A 13,771-nucleotide genomic window follows, 5' to 3' on the forward strand; every position below is an offset into this window, starting at 1 on the left:
AACAATATATATGCCCTTGTTTTCAACATCATGCTCTGTTTGTCATACTGATGGATATTTTCTTTATCAGCTACTTCTAAGTATCTCATTTTCCCAATATTACTATCACTATTTCCTGAGTGCTTCCAGGCAGAGACCTTTTAGAACAGTACTATTTAAAAGCTATTGCAGATCTATTCCAATTACACCTGCTTAATGGATTTTCTTTAGAGAAACAATACAATAATTAATGGAAAAGATATGCCTGGTTAAAAATGAAAGATAATATTTCCTGGATTGCCTGAAAAAATCCAGGCATGGTGATTGCTATCTGACAGCATACATTCTTCGTAAAGCTTAATTTATTCCATTAGCTGGTTCACTTAGCATTATGATGTTTCTGATATGTAAAAATAAAATATGTAGATTATTATGCAGTATGTACTTTAGGCAAGAATAATAAACTTTCTTTCAGTGTTAGGGTAAAAGCTAGGAGAAAATTTTGTTTAGGAAAAATATCAAAATGTTGAAAAGCAAATTTCAGTATTAAGTTGCCTTAATACTGTACAAATTTGATATGGTTGAGGAAGAATGGATTCTATTGCTATTTGACAACTGTAATAAAATACCTTAAGTCTTAAATTTGTATGTAATCTTTAGCCATTGAAGTATGTAAATACTTTATCTATACTATATTCTAGTAATCTCACAGTTAATTGCTACAGTTCTTATATATATCATATGGTTGCTTCCATTTTTGTTCCTAAATTTTTGCTATCTGGCTGCTAAGTACTGAAAAAAACATATTTATTTTGATAAAGTAATCTACTAATAACCTTACTTCTGTTAAATTTGGTAGATATCTGGTATGATCATTTAACAGAACGTCCTAACCGCGCTTCGCGAAAGCCAGGAAACAGGAACGTTGCAGTATTCAACAAGCTTTATTCACTATGTTGAAACTAAGTTAGCACTGGAACGAAGCTCCATTCATTGCCACACCCAGAGTACACACCCCAATTGACGGTTAATTGGTCATCTGGAATCCACCTGTCCCCTTCCCCATACCTGCCTTGTGATAGTCCTCCACCCTACCTACGCCCCGATCCAGCTAGTACTTATGTTCAAACCTTACATTGAGTCCACGCCCCGATCCAGCTAGTACTTATGGAATTTGTAGAAATGAAATCTATGGTATTCACATAGTATTTAAATTAGAGCTATAAAATACTGGCATAATTAATATATCTTCCTTCAGTTTTTGAATGCTCTCAATTTACCTTCGAGCTTTAGAAACTTGTTACAAGAGATCCTTGTAGATATATGCTATTTCCAATAATATATTTCATATTCAAGTCCATTTTATGATTTATTGTCGTATGACAAAATTAAGCTATTTCTCCTTCTTTCTCCTTCCCCTTTACTTTGTGGAAAGCGAAGGAAGGAAGGAAGATGGTAGGTAGATAGGTAGGTAGGTAGGTAAGTAGGTAGGTAGGTAGATAGATAGAAAGATAGATAGATAGATAGATAGATAGATAGATAGATAGATAGATAGATAGATAACATTGTCATTTTTTACTTTGGGCACAATGGCACATTAAAAATGAAATTTAGTTGCTTGCTCTCAAAGTGTACACATATGTAACACATTTAAACATACTATATACAACATATGTATAGACCTACACCTTACATAAGTAACATATAAATATTAATCACTGTCCATCTTGAATACATAACGGACGATTTAGAGTTCACAAGGTTAATACTGTATGGAACAAAACTGACTGAATCTGGATGTTCTTCAGGTACTATACCATACCTCCCAGAAGGTAACAAGAAAACAGGTGAAAAGGATGTGTAGTGTCCCAATCCTGCAGACCCTGCTCAAACAATGCTTATGTGCTATGTTCTGGATGGAAAGGAGGAAACTGCCAATAATCCTTTCAGCCATCCTCACCACTCTGCACCACTTTTCTATCTGAAGCAATGATGCTTCCAGACCAGACTGTGATGCTGTATGACAGGATGCTCTTGATTGCCCCTCTGTAGAAAGTGGTAAGGACGTGGGTGGGTAGGTAGGTAGGTAGGTAGGTAAGGAAGGAAGGAAGGAAGGAAGGAAAAGAAAAGGGAAGAAGATGGGCAAATGAAAATAATACTTTATGCTTTGTTCCTATAAGGTCATCTATTCCTATTAGTTGTGTGGAAAGAATCTGGATTATTTAAATTTTGTTTTTATTTTACTAATATACTTCCTTGAAAATATCTTACTGAAAATATCTTCAGAAAGAAACTACAAATAGTAGGAGTAAATAAATAAATCCTAAGATGAGCAAGAGTATCATGGTTAATTTTTAAAAAGAAAAAAAATAGATCCAGAAAACTACAGATCTATCAGACTGACCTCAATAACTGAGAAGAGTCTGGAAAAGATAATCAAGCAATGAATCTGTGAACACTTAGAGGCAAATAAAGTCATAACCAAAAGCCAGCATAGGTTTGTCAAAAAGAGATCATGCCAGACAAATCTTATTGCATTTTTTGACAAAGTGACAAAATTAGTGGACAAGAGAAATGCTGTGAATATAATTTACTTGGATTTCAGTAAGGCATTTGATAAAGTAAACCATAACTTATTACTTGATAAAATAGAAAAATGTGGATAAGAAAGCATCACCACCAGATGGATTAGTAATGACTGACCAACTGCATCCAACGTATAGTCTTTAATGGAACTGAGTCTGCATGGAGGGAAGTATGCAGTGGGGTGCCCCAAGACTCTATCCTGGGCCCAGTACTCTTCAACATCTTCATCAGTGATTTGGATGAGGGGACAGATGGGAAACTCAACAAATTTGCAGATGACTGCAAGCTGGCAGGAATAGCCAACACTCCAGAAGATACGCTTAAGATACAGAAGGATCTTGATAGACTTGAACATTGGCCACTATCTAACAATATGAAATCCAGTGATGAAAAAAGTAAGTCTCTGCCCAGAGCAACAAAAATGATTAGGGGACTGGAGGCTAAAACATATAAAGATTAGTTGGTGGAATTGGGGATGTCTAGTTTAATGAAAAAAAGGACTAGGGGTAATATGGTAGCTGTATTCCAATATCTCAGGGGTTGCCACAAAAAGAGGGAGTCAAGCTATTTTCTAAAGTACCTGAAGGCAGGACAAGAAGCAATGGATGGAAACTAATCAAAGAGAAAAGCAACCTAGAACTATGAAGACATTTCCTGACAGAACAATTAATCAGTGGAACAATTTGCCTCTAGAAATTGTGGATGCTCCAACACTGGAAGTTTTTAAGAAGTGATTGGACAAACAAACTGAAATGGTAAATGGTTTCCTGTCTGAGCAGAGAATTAGAGTAGAAGATCTCCACTCCATAACTTAACATATTGTAGATAATTTTATATAGAATATTGTATAATATTTCATTCTTGAGGTATATATATCTTCCCAGGGTTCTGTTGTCTAATTTAAATCTTCCTACTTTTTTAAATAAGAATTTATCACCTTCAAATGAAGTCAGGCTAATACAATAAATACTGTGTTGTTTCTTCCTCTATGCTGATGAAAGATGTGCAAAATTATCCTAATATGTAATCTTACTATATAGAGCTTCTCTAATTAATAGTTATCCTGTCGTTTGGAAATAGAATAAACTGCAGATTGAATGAATGACATAAACAAATATAAATAAAATAAAGTTAATTGCAGGTACTTTGACCACTATAGTACTTTTCAGGTATTATATCCCTGATTACACTCAAGATTAAAGGTGCTGGGTCTCTTCATATCTTCCATAGCAAAGAGTCATTTTATGTTGTACAGGAATTTTCATGAGCAGAGACAGTTTTTCATTGCTATGTTCACCTTTCAAAAAATTGAGGGCTATGTTAATAGACAATAAAAAAGGAAGTAGAACCAATGAGCTTGTATTCTCCCTGAGCAGCAGGTTTTGGCATATTAAGAAAATATGCATATTCCTGTATTCTCAGTCCTGTTTAAAAGTTTGTGAGACCTTTGGAATTTTCGATATTTCTGCATAAATATGACCTAAAACACAATCTGTTCTCCAAGCAAATCCTAAAACTAGTTAAGAGAATTTAATTTAAAAGATTAATCAGGAATATTATATGTTCATTTATTTATTGAAAAAATGATGCAAAGCTATAAAGCCTCCTCACCAGCAATTAACATCCATATGAATAGAAATTTACACCAAGATTAACATTAGATTAACAAGTAAACAATATCCCAGTCAAAGAACTAGCAATGGAGACAAACAAGCCAATCATAAATAACAGCCTAATCAAGGAGCCTCCAAAAACACTCCCACAACTCTGACAGGACAAGCACTAGTGTATAAAAATAAGAGCAAACTCCAATTCTTTGCAGTACTGATGACGTTACCTAGTTTGGTAATGAAATGTCTGCAAGAAAACCACGAAACTCAGACAATACTAAAGACCTCACAGTTCAACTCTGAGCTACATATATTATCTTCTATTACTGCTACATATTTCTGTGTAGCAAAAATATGTGTGTCTTTAGGATAATCAGTTCATTTGAAGGCGTAATTAGAATCAGGTGTTTTAATCTATGGAATGATACAGATATGTGGAAGGTCATGTCTTATTTAAAGAACAAAGTTGTGGTTATTCAATCTCAAAGTCTGATTTTCACCACACAAATATATAGAAGCGTGACATGACTTAAATAAAAGTTTCTGAGGACCTCCAGAACAATTGTTGATGTTTACCAGCCTGGAAAAAAATATACAACTGTTTTCAATGAGTTTAATTTCCACTAGTTCATTATCAGGCAGATAAAGAATTCAGCTCCATAGTTACCCTCTCCAGAAATGGTGAAAGAAACATGATCATACCAAGAGTGAGGTGTATTATCCTCTGGGAGGTCTCAAAAATTCTGGGGTAATGTCTAAGGAGCTAAATGGAAGAGTGTTTTGTAGATGGATAATACAAAATAGAACCTTTTGGCTTGAATGAAAATAGTGCATTTTAGCATAAGAACCTTATCCCATATGTGAAATATGGTAGTGACAATATCATGGTTTGAGTCTGTTTTGCTGGCTCTGGACCATGACAGTTTGCCATCACTGATGGAACTAAATTCTGCAGTAAAATGTCTGGGCAAATGTCTGAATTGAAGCTCAAAAGACAGTGACCTAAAGCAGGCAGGTCATATGACCAAAAAGTGGTTAAAGCAGAAAAAAGTTAATATTTTGGAACAGAGAAGTCAAAGTCCTGACTTTAATCCTATAGAAATATTATGGAAAGATCTGAAGTGAGAAGTACATGCAAGGAAAACCATAAGCTGTTCTATAAGATGAAAAGGGCCACAATTCCTTCAAGCTCCTTTGCAGGACTGATGAACGGTTATCAGAAATATTTATGTACAGTTACTGCAAATAAATATCTCACTCTGGGTCATTTTCAGCAAAATTGTTCATAAAATAAATCAATGAACAAGTATAATATTTTTCATGATGAAAGTGAATATTTTTATTTGATTTTCTTATTTTAAGTCTTGTGTGAAGAATGAATACATTTTAGGTATATTTCTATAGCAATACAAAAAAATCAAAATTTCATAAACTTTTAACACATTTCAAAAGAATATAAAATCTTCTGCATAATGTAGTAAACCTAGGCCATTGATGGCGAACCTTTTAGAGACCGAGTGTCCAAACTGCAACCCAAAACCCACTTATGTATCATCAGGTGCTGGGTGGGCGTGGCTCATTGGGTGGGCATGGCCAATTGGGTGGCCGTGGCTTCAGGGGTGGGACTAAAAAGTTCAATTAATCAATTCGAACATTGCGAGATCTTTTTTTTTTCCACTAGAAGTTGAAATTGATTGATTGATTGAACCTTTTTTTTTTAGTACATGGCGGCAGAGGCCTAAAGCAAAAATATTTTATAGAACCCAGCTGAAGGTCTAGGACTGGGACAATGGCACACGTGCCCACAGAGAGGGCTTTGCGTGCCACAGGTTCGCCACCACAGACCTAGGCCAATAGGAAAAATACTGGGCAATCCTATTCATAAGTATGTCTCAGTGCCAGGTGTGACTTTAGAAAAACTATTTAAATTTGAAATAGATTTTTCATATAGCATGTTAAATAAGTAGAAGGTGCAAAGGTGCAAAAAATTGAAAGTCTCTGGAGTTCTCCAGCATAATGATGGAGAATCCACGAATGGGTTTAGACTGTCTTCCTGCCCAATTAGACTAAGTCTGACAAAGTAGCCACACCTCCTGCTGGTTCCTGTGCTTCCCAGACACGACTTAGTCTTCAGCCCAGAAGGACACGGTTGTGATTGGCTCCCTTATCAGACTTCTGGACAGGTTGTAACTTTCCTTTTTTCCCCTTCGTGGATTCTCTTCCTTAATTCCAGCGCTGGGATCAGCGCTGCCCCAACGCCCAGGTTCTTCTATTCCCAACCAGATCAGGACTAAATTCAATCCAGATTTTAATTTAATTTAATTTAATTTAAAATTCATCAAATTTAAAGCCCTGGGCTCAGCGTTCCCAGCAGGGAACGGAGGCCCATGTCAAGCCAGCTGAAGGCCGGACAGCTGAGGATTGACCAGCTCAACGCCAGCATCAGGCTGCCGCTGCGGTCCCATTTGGCGCGCCGATCGCGGCTGCCATCTTTTTGGATTGCACGGTTAGCCTCCTCTTAGCCAATGCCCGCAGGGGACCAGGAGGGGCAGGGGTGATATATCTGGGTCAGAGGAGGCTCGCCAGCGGAACCTTGGACCCAAGGACTCTTTTGGGCTCCCATTTTCAGCCGCCATTTTGGACCATGCGACCGGTGCAGCCTGGCTGTTTTTAAACTGACCGCTTCAGCTGGAAGCCAGCTGGTCGGCAGAATCAACAGCAGGGACACTAGTCTTCGGACCGGAGGAGGCTCGTCAGCTGAGCCTCAGCCCTAAAGACCCCTCTGCGCATCCGCCCTTGGCTCGTGGCCGCCATCTTGGACCATATGGCCAGCACAGCTTTGTAGTTTCCAATTCACCACTTCAGCTGGAGACCAGTTGATTGGCAAGAATCGCAATGGATACACTAGCCTTCGGTCCAGATCAGAGGATCTGCCCCAAGTCGGCCTGATCTTCAGCTAGCCAGGCCAGTATTAGATTAACAATATCAAATCAATTTTAATAATTAAATTAATTAATTAAATTTATATTAATTAAATCAGTATTATTAAATTGCCATAACTAAACCTTACAACATCAAAGGAGAGCAGGCACTTATCACTAGGGTGATCTGCTGCCACTAACAAGGGACATGTGTGCCGGCGCTCACCAAATTGTGGTTTTGGCCGCCCCGTCTGCCTGACCACTGCGCTATCAGTGCATTCTCAGGCATCAATAAAAAGCCATCAGAAGCATTTTGGTGTGAGAGAGGCCTACCGGTCCAGCGTCCACCATAGTCTAGAGCAATTACTGGCTCTGCGGTCCTTTATCAAGGGCGCGAATAACACCAGGCCACCCGTGGTTCATCGTTATCCCTCTTGGGAACTCCTGAGGGTCTTGCAAGCCCTAACCTCGCCACTGTTTGAGCCCATTATGACATGTTCACTATGGTTTTTAACCATGAAGATAGCCTTCCTCATAGCCATCACGTCGGCCAGACGCATCTCAGAACTAGCTGCTCTCTGTGTCAGAGAAGACCTATGCGTTTTTCACAATGACAGGGTGGTCCTCTGACTGGATCCCTCCTTCATACCGAAGGTAAATTCTTTATTCTACTGATCACAGGAGGTGATTCTCCCAAATTTTTGTCCTTGCCCATCCCACGCGTTGAAGCGTCAATGGCACACCTTGGATGTTCGAAGAGCGTTGCGCCATTACCTCATGAGGACTTCAGCCTTTCGCAAATCGGAAGCTCTCTTTATTTCCTTTCAACCTTCTTCCATGGGACAGAAGGTCTCGTCTTCAACGATAGGCAGGTAGATCAAAGCATGCATTGCAGGAGCGTACTAATCGCATTCCCTGTCAGCTCCAAGCCATATCACCGCTCACTCCACCCGCAGCGCTGTAACATCAGCAGCGTGGGCATCACAGGCATCCATTGGGGATATTTGAAGGGCGGCCACCTGGTCCTCGCCTTCCCCATTCGTGAGGCATTACAAGCTGGACAGATTTGCCTCTGCGGAAGCTTCATTTGGCCAGAGAGTGCTCCAGCAAGTGGTGCCATCAAGTGGGACACAGGCCCAGACTGATTCCCTCCCATAGGGACAGGGTAGCTTTGGTATGTCCCATTTGTGGATTCTCCATCCTCATGCTGGAGTAGGGGGGTTGTCTTACCTGAAGCTTTTTCTCAGCATGATGGAGAATCCACACCCACCCCTTTAGGTCCATCAGGGCCTGTTAACAGTAGGGGAGCCAATACATTGGACTATCGTCAATAGCTTTGCCTTTGTCGTGTCTGGGAAGCACAGGACCCAGCAAGAGGCATGGCTACTTTGTCAGACTTAGTCTAATTGGGCAGTCTAAACCCATTTGTGGATTCTCCATCATCATGCTGAGAAAAGGCGTTCAGGTAAGGCAACCCTCCTTTCATTCATTCTTATTTTCATTAAATGCTACATTTTTTATTATAATAAAATAAAAGTCAGTATTATAGATTATGAATGAAATAAAGGATAGAAATACTGTAAGTTCTATAGGAATCAAACTACTCTTATATATCACTTGGAAATTATTTGGTACCTAGACTAACCTAATCATATTTCCAATTAATATGATGAAAAGCTTTAATTTCAAACAATTCTAGCTTAAAACATTTCATAAACTAACATCTTTACATTAGTGTAAATATTTTAATGAAAAATTATACAGCTCTGAAAATACATTTTAGCTTACAATAGGGCAAAAACAATCTTATTACAACAATGCAAAAAAAAATCTTCACTTTTGTTTAATCTTGACCTGTTTATTTTTAGAAACTGACCACTGAGATTTTTGATGTTTTGATGTATCGTATTTTCCGGCGTATAAGACGACTGGGCATATTAGACGACCCCCAACTTTTCCAGTTAAAATATAGAGTTTGGGCTATACTCACCATATAAGACTACCCCTCTTCCAACGCACACCAAATAAAAATTAAAAAACATCAGATTTGATTTCAATATGGTAATTTTAATTCAAATGCTTATGACATGCAGGTACTTAGCAGAAAAACTGTCACTTATAAACATAAGGCTGTCATCAAACATATAAACATAAAACAGTGCAAGTGGATTAAACTTTTCCTAATTCACTCTAAAGCTGAAAGGAAGGATAAGACAATAAACTCATGGGAGCTGCCATGCTGTTTGTTTTCTAAGCTATCAACCAAACTGGAATTGATGATGATAGGAGGAAGATAACAAACAATAGAAAGAGCAAGTGCCGGGCAAGTCCCTGGCGAGTCAGCAACGCCCATCATTACTGCAAGCTATTTTTACAGGTTTTGCTTGCGTGACAGTTTCCCTTTAAAAGCCTTCAAAATCATCCTGTTCATCATCTGATATCATAAAAATATCAATGACATCTTGTGGTACATTTGTAAGGCAGTCATCATATGGATCAAATTCCGTATCAGATGGTGTGGTCTCAGCTTCGGCTTCCTCTTCATCTTGCCACAAGTAGTCATCCTCCATACCATCTAATGAATTTGATATGCCACATTTCTTGAAAGACTTGATTACTGTTTCTGCATCAATATCATTCCAGGCTTTTATGACAAACTTGCACAAAACATCCAACTGTGGAGCACGCATGTTTCCTCCTTTTGTGAATAACTGTTTGATGGTTCATCCTTTCTAAAAGGTTCACCATCACTGGATTAGATCATTTCTGTACTTGAAAAATCATAGGTCACCTTTCTTATAAATGTGTCACTTTTCACCTTTATCCACTTTATCCCCGACCTTTTTTTAATATATATTTTGTTTGTATTTTATATATATATATATAAATATGTATGTTTTCTGAGGTTTTCGCGGGTATTTGTATGTAGGTCTTTGGTTGTTCGGGTTTTCTCCCACGTAAAATTGGAAGTGTCTTGGCGACGTTTCGACGAAGTCCCATTCGTCATCTTCAGGCTGGTGCTTTCATTGCTGCTCAAAGCACGAAGCTGAAAGCACCAGCCTGAAGATGACGAATGGGACTTCGTCGAAACGTCGCCAAGACACTTCCAATTTTACGTGGTAGAAAACCCGAACAACCAAAGACCTACATAAATATGTATATTTATATATGTATTATATAAATACAAATTATATATGTATTTGTATATAAATTCTCCAAAGTTTATATGCGTGTGTGTGTGTGTGTGTGTGTGTGTGTGTGTGTATATATATATATATATATATATATATATATATATATATATATATAATTATTCTAATTTTTGTAGGTTTTCTATCAAGACACTGATTGACCGTTCATGCTTTGAAACTATTGATGATTCTTATCCTGAATTCAATAATTTTGCAGCTATTTTGGAACAAATTCTAAGCCATCGGCTCAAAGGTACATAAAATCTGATTTTACATGTTTTGTGGAAGAGATCATCTTCTAGAATATACTTTATTTTTGTAAATATAATGAGATTTAGGTTGGTGTAATCATTATATCTGTATTATAAATAAGTTTTGAGATTCTAGGATTTTCAGTTAGTTCTTATATTGAAGTTAAAATTCTATTGCCAGCTGAACATATTTAGGTTGCAAACTGAAGTTTTGAAAGATTATTAGAAAATAAAAATAATAAGCTATAGATTAACGCTCTGTTTAGTAGTGTGCCCACAAGCAAATCAAAACCAAATCAAAATCTTGAGGAATGTGGCAGTCTAACAATTTGCTTTCTTGTACATGGCTGGTGTTCCCACAATATTCCATTTGTTAAGAGTGATTTATCATAATTTCAAAATTCTAAATTCTTATTAACCCCCCAAAGTTGGAGAATTTCCATGTTGTTTAAAGGTAGTTGTTTTATACATCTAGTTGTTTTATAACTCATCAAAGAATCACAGCATATCATTTATAAATATTTTATCATAGGCACACTATATTTTAGTGATTAATCTCTTTCTATTCCCTGATTTTTTAGGTCAAATCACTTGGTTTGGGTATGAAAGCCCTCGAACTTTCTGGGATTATATTAAGGTGGCTTGTCGCAAGATTTCATATAATTGCATCTGTAGCATTGAGAATATGGAAAATGTTGCCTCTTCAAGAGCTAGGGTGAGAATTTTAACATTCCTCTTGCTATGTGTTTTGTATTGTTCAGAATAGAATAAAATAGAATAGAATAGAATTCTTTATTGGCCAAGTGTGATCAGACTCAAGGAATTTAAGTACAATTTTTCCATTTTTGATCATCTGACGAAAGTTACAAGAATAAAACTTTAAGAAATGTCAAAATGAAGTATGGTTCCATTTGCAGTAATGAACAGTAGAAAAGCTAGTGGTGTTCAGGTTAAAACAAAAAAATAGCTTATTATTACTGCTGTAATGAGGGACTGCGAACATAGCCCTGGTTTACAGTGCTATGTAATTGAATTTATTCAGATCACTAAAATGTATAAATATAAACTGGAATTGTAATTTATATGAGCTTCTGGTAATGTTAGATATGAATGAGCATTTATAATTTCACAAATATTAGGAAGAATGTATAATCTGAATAGATACTGGCAGAAAGGAGTATAGCAGAAGGCCTTTTGTTTAACAAGTTAAAGTAAACATATTTGTAAATATTTGAAATGCAAAAATATATTTACAGATACTTTGAAAATCATGTGGGTAAAATATATAAATAGAATATTTGTCATCTAGTTCTTATTTGCTTAAAAGTTTGTTCAAATATAATAGTTAGAATTATTCTTAGTTCAAGACATTTTAATCTTGAAAAAATGGGAACCATTTCAAAGACATGACTATGGAGACAACTTGATGAACAACTTCACATGCAGTTAGCTTTTATGAAGAATTGCTTGAAATACTAATATGACAAACATTCTATTACCCATTTTGCTGAATTTAGGGTTTTCCCCCAAGAATTTTAAATGCAAAATATGAACATGAAAAAAGATAAATATATAATAATTCCTGAAAAAAGTTAATTAGGGTTTTTTTAAAGAAAGGTTCAGTGAAGACTTTTGACCATTTTGATTAAGGGTATACATGTGTTATATTTTTTATTTCCCCACCTCCACTTTTGTTTTTTATTATGATTATTAATTTTGATAATACATTGTTAATATGTCTATATTTTTCTTGTTGTATAATGAAATAAAACATAAAAATAAGTTTTAAAATATGTTCTCTATTCTCTGAATGATACAATCTATTCTAATATTTCATTCAAATATCTGCCTCAGAATGAAAGAATAATAGAATAACAGAATTGGAAGGGACATTTTTCTAGTCCAACTCCCTGCTCAAGCAGAAAACCCTATATCAGTGATGGTGAACCTTTTAGAGATCGAGTGCCCAAACTGCAACCCAAAACCCACTTATTTATCGCCTGGTGCCAGGGGGCGTGGCCCACTGGATGGATGTGGCTGTGGTGGTCATGGCAGATTGGGTGGGTGTGGCCAGTGTGGGTGTGATTACCTCGATGTTGCTCGTGGGGAGGGATGTCTGTGGGGGCCGGGCAGGGTTGGGGGAGATCCAAGGGGGGTCTCTGGCAGGTGGGGCGGTGGGCAGAAGGTTCGTCTTGTAGGGTGAGGCAAGGCAAGGCAGGGTGGGGGTGCCATTGTCACAGGGAAAGGTGAGGCAGGGGCCAGGGCGGCTGCTGCCTGACACCATCGGCCCCTGCACACAGAGGCCAGCGAGCGCATGAGTGCTGGGATGCATCTGACCATGTGGGACCTCGACCAGTTAGCGGGTAGCTGGTTGAAGAGGGACGGTTGCCCTCTCTGGGGCATGGTGCGCGTGCCCACAGAGAAGGCTCTGAGTGCCGCCTCTGGCATGCATGCCATAGGTTCGCCACCACTGCCCTATACCATTTCAGACAAATGATTGTCTTTTCATAAAAACTTCCAATTTTGGAGCACTCACAACTTCTAAAGGCAAGTTGTTCCATTTGCCTGATTTGAAATAGATATGTGAATATATTTTCTATACAGAATATATTTTTATACATACTTCTATATAGAAATCTGTATAAAAGTAAACAAATAATTTGGCAAGTATAATAGAAGTCAAGCCATTGTGACTCTATATGAATAAATACGAGGAGGATGAAGTATAACTTTGTTGTTCTGTTTCAGAGATTGAATGACTGGACCAGATTTCTGTTTAATAATATTTATATCATGACTTTTGAATTTCAGGGAAGGGCTTGGATTAGAGTAGCACTTATGGAAAAACACTTGTCTGAATATATTTCGGCAGCTTTGAGAGACTTCAAAACAACCAGGTATTAAATATATTTTTAAATAAAGTAGATTTTAAGTTTTCTATGGTACTTTACAACTACTATTTAAAATTCCCAGTTCTTGTTCTTTATCAAATTTAGTCAGGAAATGATAACTTCCATGGAAGGAAGGAAAGTGAAAACATGTATTATTTATATGCAGGATTAAACCTTCGTATGTTATTTAAAATATTTTGTCATTGCATTTGGTGGTATATTTACTTTTGACTGTTAGCTTTCAGGAGAAACATCATGATTCATTATGCAATCTTTGTCCCTTTTTATATTTGTATTATTGCATATAGTACATTTATGTAAAGTGTAAAGGTTACACTGAAA

At 37.1% G+C, this 13,771-nt stretch overlaps 1 protein-coding gene across 3 annotated transcripts in view; it reads left to right on the forward strand.

The window, feature by feature from the left end:
* Nucleotides 1-13,771, forward strand: part of RUNDC3B (RUN domain containing 3B) — a 63,779-nt gene that overhangs the window by 22,039 nt on the left and 27,969 nt on the right. For all 3 annotated transcript variants that reach the window (XM_039331426.1, XM_039331428.1, XM_039331427.1), the window contains exons 3-5: nt 10,425-10,540; nt 11,120-11,253; nt 13,350-13,435. In XM_039331426.1, the coding sequence (XP_039187360.1) occupies nt 10,425-10,540; nt 11,120-11,253; nt 13,350-13,435 (336 nt within the window). The remainder of the gene's footprint in view (nt 1-10,424; nt 10,541-11,119; nt 11,254-13,349; nt 13,436-13,771) is intronic.

This window comes from Crotalus tigris, unplaced genomic scaffold (genome assembly GCF_016545835.1).
Source record: "Crotalus tigris isolate CLP2741 ecotype Arizona unplaced genomic scaffold, ASM1654583v1 scf7180000024437.13266115, whole genome shotgun sequence".
In the NCBI taxonomy this organism is placed as follows: Eukaryota; Metazoa; Chordata; class Lepidosauria; order Squamata; family Viperidae; genus Crotalus; species Crotalus tigris.